Below are 17194 nucleotides of genomic sequence, written 5' to 3' on the forward strand. Positions count from 1 at the left end.
GGTGTAAAATAATTTCATTGCAGGCGCGAGCCTGTAAACAGGGGTTGGAGGGGTTCGATAAATAAGCATAGAGTTCCTGGCGCTCCTTCACTACCCTTAGTTTGTAGGAATGAATACCACTAAACAGGAGTAGTTACGGAGTATCCGTAGTACTCCGTACCTTACTTAGTAAGTTACTGTAACTAAGGAAGGAGAAGATGCCCCCTTAGCCCCGCCCAACCCCGGCCCAAGCTCGGGCCTCGTGGGCCCCTGGAGCCCCTCTGGTTTCGGCCCAGGCGCGCCCAAGGTTTCCCAATGGAAGTTCAGGAGATCGGGTGTACAGTAGGTACACAGTACGGAAATTGACCCGAACTTCATCCCAACAATTGTTGCTCTTGAAGATCTTGTTCTCCGCGCGCACAGAAGAACATCACCGCCGCGTGCTATCCAACAAACGACGGGCGCCCTCAACCTAACCCCCCCCCAATTCTGCGACGGCGCCCCAAACGCCCGGTTTTTGGCGCGAAACCCAGCTTCGGCGCAATCTCTCGAGAGCGAGCTTCCGGTCCCCCAAGGTCGCCTAGTTCTTTCTCGACATGTCCTGACCCTGAACTCACCAACCTTGCAAGCGCAAAACTCGGGAATGACGGCGGCACGAGAATGGCTGTCGACCCGTTTCTGCCCGTCGCCCCCGCGAGGCTCAAGGCACTCGTGCTGCCCATCGGCCACATCACGCACGAGCGCTTCACCGCTTTCGTCGGCCGCCTCAATGCCGAGAGCGTCGTCTTCCTGCGGGACGTAACGCCCGATGCCCGCCCGCACAGGAGTGAGAGGAGCCCATACGTAGCGTCGGAAACCCAGGTGCCTTGCTGACCCGGGCCGTGTCCAGACATGTTCTCGCCCCTGGCGTTCCCCGACGGCGCCATGTTCTACGACCTCATCATGCACCATCCGCCCGCCTCCCACCTCTCCCTGTCGCCCTTCGAGCTCTTCCGCGAGCCGCTCGCCATAATTGCTATAGCCGACGGCGTCGAGCTCCCCAGGACCGTCTTCAGCAAGAGAAACTCCGGGGGCAGGACCGTCCAGGAGGCAAACATACGGACGCTCTACCAGGACCTGGAGGGCTTGAGGGACAAGTACCCCAGGGCTCTGGCCCACCAGGTGCTGATATTCGACTACCTGACGACCAAGGAGAATCCCCTGCCGATCCCCGAGGGCATCGTTACCATACCGCCCGCCGAGCTGCTCAAGCGGACCACCATCAAGACGGTCATGTGCGACATCGCGGCCCTGATCCTGGCCGAGATGACCACCCTGGCCAAGTCTTACGAGGGTATGTCCTTCATCGACTCGCCGGGGCAGCCCTCGACCCGACCGACCGGCGTCGAGGACGAAGCGCGTACGCTTCCGAGGAGGAACTCGCAGTTTTCGTTGCCGACGAACCGCTCCAGCTCGACCGGCGGTCTCCCCGACCGAGGCCATGTGCGCATGTCCATGCCTCCCGTCTCCTCGAAGGGCCAGCCGCTGGACTCGACCGGTTCGAGCCCCGCCCGCCCTTCCACGCCCGTGAGCAGCAACAAGCCGCTCCCGTCCCCGCCCTCTACGTTCGAGAACATCATCGGACCCATGGAACCGAACAGCCCCCCCGAGCAGGCCGGCCTCTCACGCGCAGATGCGGGCGAGAGCTTCAGATCGCAGAACCAAGATCGCGTTCCCGTCCACGGGTTCGGTCCTGGGGGGCTCAACGACAGGTGGAGGAACAAAGGGAAGTCACGGATTCAGATCGTGATCGGGTCGCTCTATCTCCAGGCGGGCCTGTGGAACCACGCGCTCAAGGAGCTCACAGAGGGTGCCACGATCGCCAAGTCGTTGAACGATCATGTCTGGCACGGCAAAGCCCTCGAGCTCACTCTCATCAGCCTCCTGCTGCTCGGCTGGGCCGGCATCGAGTTCCGCGTCCCCAGTATCCTGCTCCCGCCGCACGACAAGGGGACGAGCGCTGCCATGGCACTCGAGGAAGCCGAGATCGCGGACCCCCACCAGCCTCCATGGCTGAGGCACCTGCAGATGCACATGCCCGAACTCCTCGACCGCATCATCGGCTTGTACTCGAGGATCTCGGCCGAGCACCTGCCGCCGCTGCCTCTTTCCGAGGCCATCATACGCTTCTGCAAAATGTCCGCGGCCATCCACACGACAAACGGCCGGCTCTGCCGCGAGTCCCTGGACATGATCGTCTCTGGCGTGCCCCCTAGGGTACCCTTGACCACATCGCCCCGCTTCACCATCCAGCCCACCCGGACCCAGATCGTCGCGACGCTGTTCCGAGCATTCCCCGCCTCCTCCGCCGAGCTGCTCACCACGGTCGACCGGCTGGTGATCCTCAGCGGGATAGCGTCCGTGCTGGGCCACTTGGGTTTCCATCGGAAGAAGGCCATGGTGCTCCGGGAGCTCGTCTCGGTCTCGGTGGGCGGGCTGGTCGAGGCGCGCACGCGGGGCGCCGCCGATGTCGGCATCCATCCCGCCGCCGGGCTCATCGGGCTCAACGGCGCCAGCGCTCGGGACGGGGCGGGCGGCTTGCTGGAGCTGGCCGAGGGCGATGTCGAGCACGGCATCGACCCGTTCCTGGAGCTCCTGATGAAGACGTACGGCGTCGTCGGCGGCGGAAACACGCCGGGCGACGACGGGGACCGCTCCGACGAGGCGGTCGTGGCAAGGATCCGGAAACAGTCCGCCGCCAGGTTCTTCGGCATGCAGAGCGTCAAGCTCAACGTCCTGCGGACCTGCATCAACTTCTCGGAGGCGTTGCCGGACTTCGCCGGCGTGTTGAAATACTCGAGCGATCTGCTCCGGACCGCCGGTAGCGGCATCGCCCCGGGCCCGCGGAGAGAGAATGCTTACCCCTCCATAACCAAGGAGGAGCAAGTCCGGCTGGTGACCAACATTCTCAAGACGTCGAACTTGTCCAAGCGTCTGGGGATCGGCCCTCTGGAGGCCGAGTACTGGGACGAATTCTTAGTCCGCGGCGTCTCCCTGGAGGCGCTGCCGCCGACGAGGATGCCTTTCCCACACGCGAAGACGGTGCTTCCCGGCATCACGGCGTTAGCGCGGAGCTCCCAGGATGTCGATCCGTTCATCTACAACCCGTTCCTGAAGCGTCCCGACACGGCGACGGTCGACCGTACCCTGGTGGCCGGCGAGCCGGCGACCTTCAGGCTCACCCTCCAGAACCCGTACGAGGTCGAGGTCGAGCTGGAGAGTATCCGTCTCGACGCCGAAGGAGCCGAGTTTGAATCGGCCGTCGAGACCACCACTATCGGCCCCTACCGGACACAGATTATGAGGATATCCGGCACGCCAAAGGCGGTCGGGACCGTGAAAGTCACGGGCGCGGTGATCAAGGTCCGCGGATGCCGGGAGAGGAGGTTCCCCGTCTTTGCCGACCCCTGGGCGCCCGAGGACGCGGTCAAGATCAAGGCGATAGGACTCGGGGCCCTCGGCGTGAATGCCGCGGCCGTGTCACCTGCCATACAGCGGCTCAAGCCGGCGCACGTCGAGCTCAACGTCATCACACCGCAGCCCATCGTCGTGGTCAAGTCTTCGACTCTCCCGCAGTCCTCGGTCATGATACTCGAAGGCGAGCGGCAGTCTTTTTCCGTCACCTTGCAGAACCTATCCGCCACCACGCCGGTGGACTTCCTCCTCTTCTCGTTCAAAGACTCGACGCAGGAGCCACTCCAGCTGGCGCTGAACAACCGCGACGCCACGGCTACTGAACTCTACGAGTACGAGCTCGTGCTCGCCAAGAAGCAGCCTCTCCGGCTCAGGAACAGAGACGACAGCAAGCGCTTCATTGCGCCCGGGCAGACAGCGACGTTCGACTTTGAACTGCTCGGCCGGCCCGGCCTCACGCACGGCCTCATCCAAGTCGACTACGCGTATCTCGGCGTGCCGCACGACGAGGTGGCGGAGAAGTTTTACACGCGTCGGGTCTCTATGGAGCTTACAATCACCGTCAATGCTAGCATTGAGATCACCCGGGCGGACATCCTCCCCCTGACCAGCAGCATTCCCGCACCGCTCTGGTCCCGCGCCACCACCACAACCAACAATACAACTAATAATACTACTAGCGTCGATGATAATAACAAGAACAAAACACCATTACCCCCTCCGCATCTTTCGGCAGACACGCACTGCCTCCTCCTCCTCGACTTGCGCAACGCCTGGCCAGGCCAAATGACCATCTCCTTGTCATCCTCGTCCCGAGAAGAAGGGCAAGGAGGACCAAAGGAATACACGATCCAGGTCGAAGAAAGCATCCTCCCGGGCCACACGGCGCGCGTCATCCTGCCCATCCAGCGCGTCTACATCGAGGACCCGCACGCGTTCATCCCCGCGCTCAACCCGGCGCGCCAACGCCAGTTCGTCGTGAGCACCAAGATCGCGCCAGAGGTCGAGCGCGCCAGCCGCGAGGCGTTTTGGTACCGCGAGCGGGTACTCGACTCGCTGAGGGCAAGGTGGCGGACTCCTTCTGGCGGCGGCGGCTACGGCGGCGGCGGCAGCGCAGCCGCGAGGTGGAGGGAAGGTGAGATCGAGCTCCGCGCCGTGCGCTTCTCGGCCCGGATGGTGGAGGCTGTCCGGGTGGACGAGGTCGACGTGGAGATGGCGGTCGAAGGGGTCCCTGCTGCCACTGCAGGAGAGGAGGAAGGAGGAGGAGAAGACGAGGAAGGAGGAAGACGAAGAGAAGAGAGCGGCAGGTTCGTAGTCAACGTGGACGAGTTCCTACAACTGCGCGTGCGCGTGACGAACCGGTCGGCCAGGCCGGTGTACCCGCTGCTGCGGCTGACGCCTGTGCTGTGTCACCGGCCATTCAACGTGTCGCTCGACTTCACGCGCAAGATGGCCAAGTTTGCGTGGAACGGGACCCTACAGCAGGCGCTGCCGCTGCTCGAGGGGAACGGCGGGACCGCCGAGGTCCGCATGGGAGTCACTGCGCTCTGCAGGGGGGAGTTCGAGATCCTGGGCAGCGTCGAGGAGGCCAGGTTGTGGGTGGATCCGGAGGAAGAGACGAGGCGCAAAGACGAGGAGTCGGGTCAACAAGGGGAGAGGAAAGGGGTGGTCGGTAAGACGGAGGCGGAGGCACAGGCCATGATATTGGGCGCCGCGCTAGGCAAGAAGGAACGGAGGATGTGGCATGCCAGGAGGGGATGCAGGCTGGTCGTCAGGGATCCGCCGCAGAGGTAGGAAAACTATTGTTTCGTTTTTTCTGACGAGGCGCGCGCCAAAGTTCTGAAGAGGTTTGGTCCGAACGCACGCATCCCAACAAAAAGAAACTAATATACCTCCCCGTCAGCAATGGAAGCCGTAATAATTAACCGAATCGCAAGATTGGGTTAGGGTTGCCCTTGGCTGGCCCCCCGAGTCATCCCGAGAAGCGGTGTGATTTCACCCTTGCCACTCGACTCTGTTCATTTTCCGTAAGCTTTGAGACGTCTGTTCCTTCCCGGTAGCTCGAGAGTCTGTGACGATTTGGGTCTGTCCCAACCGATCTGGGCTCAATCTTGGCAATCGCGCCCGAGTCTCTTTGCGTTTGCACGTATGTATGTACGAAGTTTACCGCGAGAGCCCCACTCGGTGGCCGTTTAAGTCGCGACTTCCTAATCTTTGCATGTGGAAGAGGGCTTTTTTTGACTCACTTCGTCTCTCTTCATTCCGACCATTTCGCTCCCAATTTGAACATTCCATAACGCGGGGGAAGGGTAGAGCGAGCAAAGGACGGACCCTCTCGACTTGCCACCGACCAAAAGGGGCCAGAATCGGGGTCGGGGTTTCAGAAAGAGAGGTCGACCAGCAGATTGAAACACACCGAGATGGGGCGTCCCCGGATCCTCTTCCTCGACGCTTACGACTCCTTCTCCAACAACATCACTTCCTTGCTCACCACCCTCCTGGGCGCCGACGTCTTTGTCCTCCCCATCGACGACCCCCTCCTCGGAACGCACCCCGGCGGCCACCATTATGATGGCGACGATGGTGGTGCTGATGACAACAAGGATGCGTCGTCGTTGTCGCACGGAGAGCGCCGCGCGCGGTTCGTCGCCGAGCTGAAGCGGTACGATGCCGTCGTCTGCGGTCCCGGCCCGGGCAACCCGGACACCGAGGCCGACGTCGGGCTCGTCCGCCACGTCTGGCAGCTGGCCGACGACGAGCTGCTGCCCGTGTTCGGGGTCTGCCTGGGCTTCCAGAGCCTGGTGAGCGCCCACGGGGGCCAGGTCCGCCGGCTGAGAAGGGGCCTGCACGGGATGGTGAGGGAGATCCACCACCGCGAGGGTGGCGGCGGCGTGGAGGGAGACGTGTTCGCTGGCGTGCGCAGGTTCAACGCGACGCTCTACCACAGCCTCTGCGGCGATATCGGGCAGGACGAAGTCGGCGAGGGCGAGTGGGAGGCGGCACGGTGGCGGCCGTCCGCGCGGTGTCCGGATCTGGTCCCGCTCGCGTGGGTGGAGGAGGAGCGCGAGCAGGGCGAGGAGAAGGAGAGGATATTGATGGCGGTCAAGCACAGGACCAAGCCGTTCTGGGGCGTCCAGTACCACCCAGAGTCGGTCTGCACGGATGAGGAAGGGAACAAGGTCATCCTGAACTGGTTCCGAGAGGCGCAGAAGTGGAATCGGGAGAAAGGGAGGGTGGCGCTGTCGGAGGGACACGAGCTCGCCAGGGCCGCGACGAAGCCGAGCCTCCTGTCGCAGCTGAAGCTGCGGCCGACGGAGCAGGACGCCCCCCGGTGGTGGGAGCTGCTCGAGACGAACCCCACGCTGCACTCCCTGATGGTCCCCCTCCCTGCCGGAGTCCAGGTGCCGGATATAGTCGAGGCGGTCGATTCCGGGTGTGCGGAGCGGATTGTCCTCGATTCGGCCAACGCCGCCCCCGCTAGTTCGAGAGCCGATGTGCGTGGGAGGTATAGCATCATCGCAGCAAAGCTTGACGAGAGTCTGCATGTCGAATATCACGTTGGCGACCCGTACGCGACCATCAAGATCCGGTCACTCGGGGGTTCGTCTGTGAACCTGTCGGAGAAGATACCGCTCGAGCCGTCCGGTGGTGTCTGGGGACTGCTAGCTGCGTTCCACGAGAAGCGGCGCGTGCCGGCTGCCGAACCAGCTCACACGCCTTTCGTCGGTGGCTTCATGGGCTACATCACGTACGAACAGGGCTTGAGCGACATCGGCATCTGCCTGGGACAAGACCGCTCGCACCACCGGCCAGACGTCTCGCTGGCCTGGGTCACTAAGAGCATCATCGTGGACCACCTACAGCAGGTGATTCACGTTCAGCAGCTGAGATCCGGTCACCTGGAGACGACGGACACTTGGATAGACAAGACAGCAGCCAAACTACGGGCTCTCCAAGACTCTCCACGTCGGCCGTCTTTCAACTTATCGGCAGTGCCCCCCTCGTTGTCAACCGTGGGAACGCGCCGTCCCTCGATGAGCGCTTCGATCAAGCCGCCCCAGACAAAAGAGTACGAAGCCAAGGTTAAGACCTGCCAAGAATATATCGCGGCCGGCGAGTCCTACGAGCTCTGCCTCACCGACCAAACCACCATAACCCGCCCCATTAGCGACGTTTGGACTCAGCTAGCACCCGCTAATCCGCTCCCATCTTCACCACGCAAGCTGCAGCAGAAGCAACGCTTCCAATCCCAGCATAACGGCGCATTTCTGAACTCTCCGATCTCTTCTTCTTCTTCTTCCTCCTCCTCCTCCTCCTCCTCGTCCTCCTCCTGGTCGCTCTTCAAACGCCTCCGCAAACACCAACCAGCACCTTTTGCGTCATACCTCCGCCTCGGCCCCGCTACACTAGTCAGCGCCTCACCGGAGCGCTTCCTGACCTACGACCGTGCCGGGCGCTGCTCGATGCGGCCGATGAAGGGGACGGTGCGCAAGTCGGACGAGGTTGCCACTTTGGCGCAGGCCGAACGGATCCTGCACGTGCCCAAGGAGGAGGCCGAGAACTTGATGATTGTCGACCTGGTGCGGCACGACCTGCACGGCGTGTGCGGTGCCGGTCGCGTGACGGTGCCCGATCTGCTCAAGGTCGAGGAGTACCAGAGCGTCTTCCAGATGATCACCGTCGTGGAGGGGCAGCTGCCGCCGAGGCCGGATGGGCATGGTGGACAAGAGGAGACGGGGCCGTATACAGGCCTGGATGTGCTCGCTGCGAGCTTGCCACCCGGGAGCATGACGGGTGCGCCCAAAAAGAGGAGCTGCGAGATCCTAAGGGAGATCGAGGGCCATAACGAGCGGGGGCTCTACTCGGGCGTGGTCGGTTACATGTGTGCCACGGGGAGGGGCGACTGGAGCGTGACGATCCGTAGTCTGTTCCGCTGGGACGACGAGCAGGTCGTCGTAAACACTGAGGATGGCCCCGAGACGCACGAGGTGTGGCGCATCGGGGCTGGAGGAGCGGTCACCATCTTGAGCACTCCCGAAGGCGAGAGAGAGGAAATGTTTACGAAGCTCGCTGGTCCGCTTCGGATTTTTGGCGAGGACCCGTGTCGGTGGTAGGGTTTTCGAATCGTTTCTGGATTTTTTTTCTAAGAGGGGAAGGGTCTAGGAAAATCATTAAACAGGGGAAAAGATGACGCTCAACGTGTCTGCCGGCAATGGCGTTCTTCAATTACATCTAGACGGTCTGCACTCAACGGCAGCAATTTGGATAAATAAAACGGCGGTCAACGCGTTGCCCTATAGAAAATAAAAACAAAAACAAGAAACGGAGGGGTTAATTCTTCCCCGGGGACGCTCATAAATGCGAGTCTGCGCAGAGCGGACTCCTGCTCCCCATTAGCTTCCTATCCCAAACCGTGACAGCTTCTTGAAACCACCAACCCTAACCGCTTGCCGCCAATGAGATATGAAACGAACTGGAGCACCGTGTGTTGTACATCAAATGCAGAGGAATGCCGCGTTAAGAATTATCGTCCTCCCTTACTCATCCAAGTTCAATGCTTCATGAACTCTACCCGAGACAACATTCTTCAATCCTCGAACTCAAGCATAAACCTCCTAAAACTCTTGTTCTTCTTGAAAGAACATAGCAAAGCTAATAATGGTTCCGTAAATCAACAACCCGCCCACAATGGACATGACCATGGCCGGGGTGGAAATCAGGTTGGAGTGCGCGAGCAAGACGGGCAATGCTACGAAGTACCGACGCGTTAGCCTTCATTCTTCTCATTGCCCTTGGAAACGGGAAAAAAAATTGCCGAAAAGGAATAAAAAAAACGCAGAACAAACGTACCGATGCCCATGACGACCAGGAAACCGGTGCAGAACCGGCCCAGATCAAGCACGGCAGCGCCCGAGCTCTCGACAAAGTCGTCCGGGTTCGCGCAGTGGCCGCATATCCAGTTGGGCACGGGGGCGAGCACGTAAGTGGCAACGACGAGAAGCGGGTAGTACGAGTGCCAGAGGGCGCACGACAGGATGACGAGCAGGAAGCCGACGGCCAGCACGAAGGAGAGGGCGATTATCGTCTTGAGGCCCGCTGTTGGCATTGTGGCTGGCTGCTTTGTGGAATGACCGAGTCCCGCTGCTACAAGATTCTGAAGGGTTTTTTTTTGCGTTTGGCCTCCTCTGCTCGATCGAGAACGAGGGAGTCGCGGGGTTTCGGGGGTTCCCGAGCGGTTGGTGCTGAGGTTCGAGGTTCGTCACTCCGGGCGTATCAATCAGCGATAAGATGAATGAACTTGGGAACTTGTGAGCTGTTCTGGTATCTCAAAGCGGGATCTGCGCGGCCTTAGTTATGGTTTCGTGGTTCGGCGACCCCGGTGTCCGCTGCGGTCGGATTGCGCTGGCGGTGAACCGGAAGGACGTACGGACGGACGGTTGGCGGCGGGCGATGACGGCGGAGTTGGAGCTGGGAAGCTGCGACGCACACCTACTAAGGCTCGACGTCGTCAGCCTTGGCTGGCCCCAATCCCCCCAATCCAAGGTTCCAATCAACTAACCTTAACCGGATTAGCCTCCGTTCGTTGGGCTGGTTGCTTCAGCTGACTTGGTGGGTCGGAAGATGCATGCTCCTAAGCGAGCTTTTGCTGTACCGGGTTTCAGGTACCTGCCCACCTGCCCGCCTTGCCTTGGCTGGGCGACGTAGCTTGGAGCTGCCTGGCGCTTCCCGTCGGTGGGAACAAAGCTTCCCCCCCCCCAAGCAAGCCAAACCAACCCGCCGCGATCTCCCAACATATCCCATTCCACCGACGGACCTGCACTGCAAAACGGCGATTACTTAGTTCCTCACCCCTCCTCCGCTCGAACCTCAGCGACCGATTTACTCCGATCACGGCAATTCCTGAACTGCAGCCGCTGCCATCATGTTCAGAAACAACTACGACAACGACTCGGTCACATTGTAAGCTTTCTAACGCCGGTCCCGCCCATATATATATATATCCAACCAGGAACCCCTGGGCCCGCCGAAGCCCACGAAAATATAAACTGACGACCATCCCAGCTCGCCCCAAGGGCGGATATTCCAAGTTGAGTATGCCGCGGAGGCAGTCAAGCAGGGTTCAGTGGTGGTGGGAATCGCAAGCAAGACACATGCCGTGCTGGTAGCGATCAAGGTGCGCATACGCAACTTTACTTGCCTGCTGTTTATCAATCACTATCACTATTATTTTTGAGTTTCAACGCTCGCCTTTGTATGACGGACGTCTGGTTCCCCCCCCCAACCCTTGCTAACGCTCTCTCCCCGCAATGCACCAGCGCAACGCCGAAGAGCTGTCGTCGTACCAAAAGAAACTGTTCCCCATCGACGAGCACGTGGGCATCGCCATCGCCGGCCTGACGTCGGACGCGCGCGTGCTCTCCAACTTCATGAAGCAGCAGTGCCTGGGCCACCGGCTGACGTACGGGCGGAGCATGCCGGTGCGGACGCTGGTCGACATGATCGGCTCCAAGGCGCAGATCAACACGCAGCACTACGGCAAGCGGCCCTACGGCGTCGGCCTGCTGGTGGCGGGCGTGGACGACGCCGGCCCGCACCTGTTCGAGTTCCAGCCGAGCGGCATGACCGAGGAGATGGTGGCCTTCGCCATCGGCGCCCGCTCCCAGATGGCCCGCACCTACCTCGAGAGGAACGTGGACAAGTTCGCCGACTGCGACCGCGAGGGCCTGATCCGCCACGGCCTGCGCGCACTCAAGGAGAGCCTGGTGCAGGACCGCGAGCTCACGATCGACAACACGAGCGTCGGCGTCACGGGCATCGTCAGGGCCGAGGACGGGAGCACCAAGGTAGAACCCTTCCAGGTGTACGACCAGCAGGACGTGGCCGCGTGGATAGAGAGCGTCGGGGACGACAAGGAGGGCGGCGCCGGCGTGGGCGAAGCAGAGGGAGAGGGCATGGAGGTGGATTCATAGGCCGCCGCGACTAGGAACCAAAAAATGCTGAAATATGGCGTCTTGGTTGGGGCGGGGGAGAAGATGGGGATGCCCTGTACAACAGAGACAGATACTTACAGTAGGTCCACGACCCGGCACCATCAGAGGCGGGGCCCGCTTCGTGGACTGTTTTGCTTGACCGAGTCGGGCCAGGCAGACCCGATTTTGGAATGGAAATACGGATTATTCCGTGCATGATGATGATGATGATGATATGAATGAGTCGGGATCCCCCCTCTCTTTCTATCTAACAACGCCAGTGCCAAGGACCATCTCGTCTATAGGGGTTTAAAAAAAAACAGTCTACTGGTTGTTCCAAGACAGCTTGAAGACCGCCTCCGACACCTTGTACTCCCTCAAGGCGATAATGGCCTCCTCCGGGGTCTTGGCCTCGGCCACGATGCGCTTGTTGTCGCCGTGGATGAAGCCCTCCTGCACGCTCTTGTTGATCCAGCTCAGGATCCCGTCGTAGAACCCGTTGATGTTGAGCACGCAGATGCCCTTGTCGTGGATGCCCAGTTGGTTCCACGTCGCCGTCTCAAACAGCTCCTCGAGCGTGCCGTAGCCGCCGCTGAGCGCGATGAAGCCGCTCCCCGGCCCGCCGTCGATGACCTCCTGCGCCATCAGGCGCTTGCGCGTGTGCATGTCCTTGACGATCGTGGTACGCCCAAACACCGACTCCTCGGGGACCGCCATGTGCGTGCCCGTCTCGCTGTGTAGTTGCTTGGACGTGTACGTCGGGTCCCGCTCGTACCGCACCAGCGCTTCCGGGATGATGCCGTGGACCGAGTCCGGCCCGGAGAGCGAGACGAGCGTCTTGGCGACCTCGCCCATGAGTCCGACCGTACCTCCTCCATAGACTAGAGAGAAAGAGGGGAACAGAAGGAGCCGTTAGTCACGCGGACGGCAAAGTCGAAACGTTGGAAAAGAACCCGAGCTTACTTACCTAGTGCGATGTTGTTGGCGGCCATCAGTCGGGCCAGCTCGCGGGCGGCTTCGACATGTTCTGGCTTGTTTCCTGGTGAGGAACCGCAGTAGACGCAGATCTTGGTCTGCTTGGGCGTGGTGCTCGAGGGCGTAGAGGTGCCGTTGGTCGCCATGATGCTCTCCGACAAGTTGACAAGTGACAAGGAAAGGGCCACAGTGGCGGTGTTTGTGGAAAGTGCGGGCGATCCTGCCTCAGGTAACGAAAGAAATAGGGGGGATTTTATGGGACTGCTTGTGTTGCTTCGCCAGCCGAGTCAACTATGGGACCTAAGTATTAGGCGAGGCCACGTAGTCGTCCCTCGGTGGTCGACAACCGGCCACTGCGCCGAGCGAGGTCTGGCTGGATTCGGACTGTTGGACAAGACGCCTGCGAGGTTTCAGATTGGCGAATCGAAATGAATTGCGCGGTGTGCAGCCGCTGTTGAGAATAGGTAAAAATGGGAGAAAAAAGAATAAATAAAAAGGAACCGTCACGGGCACGGGGAATGGGAGAATAAAGCGTTGAATGGGAACCGCTGGCTTTTATATGTGCAGGTTCCTGCTTCAACTCTTGGAGGTTAATTATATACCCTTGCGAGGCTATTGCTCATTCCTTGGCTGCTTGTTGGTGTCGCGATTGATCATCCCGACCCGCCCCGCGGACCCTGAGGGTGCGAAGCGCTATGACATAATCGCACCCCGCCTCAGCAAAGTCCCTGGCCGCGGACCTGACCCAAGGAACGCGGGCGGTTTTTGAGCGTATGTATGTACGCGTCGGCCGACAGTTCGTGATTTTGTCGGACCAGGTTGAAGGCAGCAGGGTTCCATTTCGCAGGATTGTGTTTCCGTAGTATGCGACACAGTAGTCATAATTCTCAGCTTCTCAACTTTTACAGACAGGAAGCTGCAGGGCCAATTGGACTGAGATGTGGAATCAGGTGCACCAAGTCGAGTTGGTGCAAAGCAGCGGCGGCCCAGATAACTACCTATACCTAACCACGCATCCGCGCACGTGGAGGCTCGGGGACTTGAAAGTCCCCACGTGCCAGTGCTTCCAGGCTTGTTGGCAGGCTGGGGAATACTTCAAAAATGGTGCAATTGTTGGTTGATGATCGACAACGGGGTTACAAATAATGAGAATAGTGAACTTCTCGCTACAATACGTATCGAGTAGGTAAATGTTTGTTTAGTTGTGGGCATGTTTCGGCACATATATGAGGTAGTTACATACCTAGTGTGCACGTGGATAATACTGTATGGTATGTACGGAACACAGAGCGAGTACCTGACGGTAAAGTACCGTATTGGTGGTGGTTTCGGAGTGCTCATTAGCCCGACGTTGCCCGTAATTTGTAGCCTCGACTCTTCTTCATTCGGACACAGCAACATCGGCAGCACTCCGGTAGCATCTGACTACTACGCAGAGTCACGCAGAACGACACAACAGCGAAGATTTTACTCTTCACGCCTGCGGTCTCTAAACAGCTGCCAAAATGCCCGAGCCAACCGCGGGAGCAGGCAATCAGCCTGCACGCCAGCAGGAGGGTCAGATGGTACGTAGAAATGGCCATCGTGCAGATGCATGGAGCGCTATGGGACATCGAAGCTGACTTCTTTGTCGCAGTCTATCTTCAGGACAATAATGCAGGGCGTGGCCATGTATATGGCGATGCAGTTTGTCATGAAGCAGTTCGTCGGAGGCCCCAAAGCCACCACGATCCGCGACGCCAACGGAAACCCGGTTCAGGTTGCAACCGGAAGCCAAGTGCCACCCTACAGCGAACGGCCGAAGCAACTGAACGACGGCGCCGTATACAATCGGATACCACAGCTCGTGGCGCCTATCTGGCCGGATAACAGCGCGGTCGACATCGTGGTGACCGTGTCTCCGTCATTCGGACTCACTCCGCTCAAGGACTACTCCAGAGACGAGATTGTGCTTGAAGAGAAGCAGTTTCGGATAGGCAACTGGACGGACTCGCGCACCGCAGAGGGTACCATTCATGTCCCGACAGCCGTTCAGCACAACGGTACGCTCTGGGGTCATTTCTACGTCGGCCTTTCGAACGCTCAGCTCGATCCCACCCAGCGAGGATACGACCCGGCTTCGGCTTACCACTTCGTTTACCCCCTCACTCAGTACATTCCCAAGAAGAAAGAAGTCAAGACGAGGAATCTCTTGGAGGACGCGCCGGAGGCGGCCGAGGAGCCCGCCGACGAGGAGGTTGAGCAGTCCGGACCCATCATTGCCAACTACTACCACCCAAATGTGTCGCTGTCCTTCATCCCGAACACGGGGACCTTCTCCTTCCCCCAATCGCATCCGGCAGTTCGCCAGTTCTTGCACCTCGAAGCAACCGGCGCCCGCGACGGAACCGGCCAGAACTCGTGGTACTACCCGATTTTGTTCGTCAACACCTTCTGGCAGCTCCGGTCCCAGATGACCCTGCTCAACGAAACCGTCAAGACGCTGCCAATCCGCATCGACCTCAACAACTTGGCCGAGTGGAAGTTCAAGACCATGGCAACTATCGACATGGGCGCCAAGGAGTCGGCTCGCCAGGCCGCCTTCGGCCACTCGTTACCGGGCGGCGGCGACGGGACCGAGATCGAGATGATCAAGGAGATCTTTATCGACACCAATCCGATCCTCCTGGCCGTAACCGTTGCCGTCAGCATCGCGCACATGATTCTCGAAACCCTGGCCTTTGGGTCCGACATTGCCCACTACCGCAAGAAGAAGGACAACGTGGGCATCTCGGTGCGGTCCATCCTGGCCAACGTCTTCATGCAGACCGTCATCTTCCTCTACCTGGTCGACCAGTCCCAAAACACCAGCTGGATGATCCTGGGCAGCCAGGCGGTCGGCATCGTGATCGAGCTCTGGAAGATCACGACGGTGGTGAACGTCCGGCTTCGCCCGGCTCCGGGGTCGATCATCCCTTACCGGATCTCCTTTGAGGACAAGCACAAGCTCAGCGAGACGGAGGAGAAGACCAAGGAGTACGACGAGATCGCCTTCAAGTACATGTACATGGCTGCCGTCCCGCTCCTCATTGCGTACGCCGCCTACTCGCTCATCTACGAGACACACAAGTCGTGGTATTCCTACGTGATCACGACGCTGGTCGGCTCCGTGTACGCGTACGGCTTCCTGATGATGGTGCCCTCGCTCTACATCAACTACAGGCTCAAGAGCGTGGCGCACATGCCGGCCAAGGCCATGATGTACAAGTTCCTCAACACCTTCATCGACGACCTGTTTGCCTTCACCATCAAGATGCCCTTCCTGCACCGCCTGGCCACCTTCCGGGACGACGTCATCTTTTTCATCTATCTCTACCAGCGGTGGGCCTACAAGGTCGACTACACTCGGGTCAATGAGTTTGGTCAGGGCGGCGAGGAGGAGCCAGTGGTTGAGGAGAAACAAAGGGACAAGGAGAACAAGAGCCTCCCCCCGGCGTCCGCCCAAGGCACGGCCAAGTCCACGGGGTTCGACGCACCCAAGGCGACCAAGCGCAAGTAAGGAAGGATATCCTTCTGGGATGGCATCGGAAGTAGAGAGAGGAGGGAACACCATCTGGCAGTTAGATAATAGAATTGCGCACTAGCAAGAAGCCATTCCGGAAGCTAACCCAACGGATAGCCGTTTATACCATTTTGCTTGAACGAGATGGGTGCATATCGTCCCGGTGTGATCCGGAAGCGTAGCTCTACGTACGGAGCACATACATATATAGCACACTTTGGGCCCGCTCCAGGGCGAGCCGACGGTCCACTGTGGCCCAGACCGTCCCAGGATTGCGAATCCCAATCTCCCCAGAAGCCTCGTAGGGCTGAGTGGCACAATTTCAGTCCGGGGTTGTGGTCGGATCGACCTCTTATTGGGCAAGAAGGCGCCTTTCCGCTCCGGTCTTACACTAAAATTGTCAGCTCCTCGTCCACTCAATCTGCTGGGTGGAATAGTACATACATACACGTACAGATTACAAAGTGCCTAGTTATTGTTTCCAGACGCAGTGGAGTTTCTCATCCAAAACGCTTGGGCATATGTCGACTCACGGTCCGTCCTACAAGTCTACAAGTATATGCAATGCATCTAGGAAGTTGCCCGTCTGATGCTTGGTCGATTGGTTACAACGCTCGGTACTCTGTAAGCGACCCGTCGATCATTGCCTTGTACCGTGCTACTAACCACTTACTAGTGACTACATATGTACTGAAGAAGTCGATCGGATGCCGGTGAATGCTCCCTGTACAGAATAACTACAAAGTAACACATACTGCCGAATTGGCCCTGGCTGCTTGAAAGGCTTGCGTGTTTTGGGCGAACACTTCTTTTTTGTGGGGATGCCTGCCTAGTGTACCTGAGTTATCCAGGGGAACGATGCCTGCCTGAATGGGTACCTGGCTACCTCCGGGATGCCAAAGTGACGAGGAATCCAACCTCTGCCTTCCATATTAGTTCCCTCTCTGTGAGTGCTGAAGACAGCGATTTCAGCCCACGCACATCTATGCATAGTCAACTGATAGCTTTTCCTGTGTTAGAGAGCTCATCATGAGCTTATGAGCACAGTTTTTGCGTTAAGGATTCTGCTGGTTGTGGATGAAGATTCGGATGGAGCATGATAGTCGACGCAAGTTGTAAGGTACGATCAGGCCGTTTCTTGGCTCGATCTCTTCCCCCCCCCCCCCCCCCGGACCTCGAAACGGTCCCTGTAGCATTGCGTTTTTAGCGGGCCCCGAGGCCGCCAAACGCCCCTGTCCCATCCGGGGCTCGGCCAAGACAGCCTTATCCCGGGGAT

The 17194-nt window shown here is 59.3% G+C and overlaps 6 protein-coding genes across 6 annotated transcripts; 4 read left to right on the forward strand and 2 right to left on the reverse strand.

Moving 5' to 3' along the window:
- The first annotated feature begins 371 nt into the window (after window positions 1-371).
- On the forward strand, window positions 372-5462 carry MYCTH_2301271 (uncharacterized protein). The gene is made up of 2 exons (XM_003661591.1): window positions 372-805; window positions 869-5462. The coding sequence occupies exons 1-2, from the start codon at window positions 640-642 to the stop codon at window positions 5224-5226; spliced, it is 4524 nt and encodes a 1507-aa protein (XP_003661639.1). The 5' UTR covers window positions 372-639; the 3' UTR covers window positions 5227-5462.
- Window positions 5463-5786: 324 nt separating this feature from the next.
- On the forward strand, window positions 5787-8862 carry MYCTH_2301272 (uncharacterized protein). Its single transcript, XM_003661592.1, has one exon. The coding sequence runs from the start codon at window positions 5853-5855 to the stop codon at window positions 8544-8546; it is 2694 nt and encodes an 897-aa protein (XP_003661640.1). The 5' UTR covers window positions 5787-5852; the 3' UTR covers window positions 8547-8862.
- Window positions 8863-9047: 185 nt separating this feature from the next.
- MYCTH_2058549 (uncharacterized protein) lies at window positions 9048-9538 on the reverse strand (the record flags this gene model as incomplete). The annotated part of the gene is made up of 2 exons (XM_003661593.1): window positions 9048-9181; window positions 9283-9538. 2 exons carry the CDS (start codon window positions 9536-9538, stop codon window positions 9048-9050), a joined length of 390 nt encoding a protein of 129 aa, XP_003661641.1.
- Window positions 9539-10144: 606 nt separating this feature from the next.
- MYCTH_2301275 (uncharacterized protein) lies at window positions 10145-11564 on the forward strand. The gene is made up of 3 exons (XM_003661594.1): window positions 10145-10392; window positions 10495-10606; window positions 10749-11564. The coding sequence occupies exons 1-3, from the start codon at window positions 10355-10357 to the stop codon at window positions 11400-11402; spliced, it is 804 nt and encodes a 267-aa protein (XP_003661642.1). The 5' UTR covers window positions 10145-10354; the 3' UTR covers window positions 11403-11564.
- A 47-nt stretch (window positions 11565-11611) lies between these two features.
- On the reverse strand, window positions 11612-12953 carry MYCTH_2077843 (uncharacterized protein). The gene is made up of 2 exons (XM_003661595.1): window positions 12370-12953; window positions 11612-12283 (listed from the first exon to the last, which is right to left on the reverse strand). Exons 1-2 carry the CDS (start codon window positions 12521-12523, stop codon window positions 11727-11729), a joined length of 711 nt encoding a protein of 236 aa, XP_003661643.1. The 5' UTR covers window positions 12524-12953; the 3' UTR covers window positions 11612-11726.
- Window positions 12954-13761: 808 nt separating this feature from the next.
- MYCTH_2301280 (uncharacterized protein) lies at window positions 13762-16236 on the forward strand. Its single transcript, XM_003661596.1, has 2 exons — window positions 13762-13942; window positions 14014-16236. Exons 1-2 carry the CDS (start codon window positions 13883-13885, stop codon window positions 15913-15915), a joined length of 1962 nt encoding a protein of 653 aa, XP_003661644.1. The 5' UTR covers window positions 13762-13882; the 3' UTR covers window positions 15916-16236.
- Window positions 16237-17194: the final 958 nt, after the last annotated feature.

The sequence above is a fragment of the Thermothelomyces thermophilus genome, chromosome 2 (genome assembly GCF_000226095.1).
Source record: "Thermothelomyces thermophilus ATCC 42464 chromosome 2, complete sequence".
Classification (NCBI taxonomy): Eukaryota; Fungi; Ascomycota; class Sordariomycetes; order Sordariales; family Chaetomiaceae; genus Thermothelomyces; species Thermothelomyces thermophilus.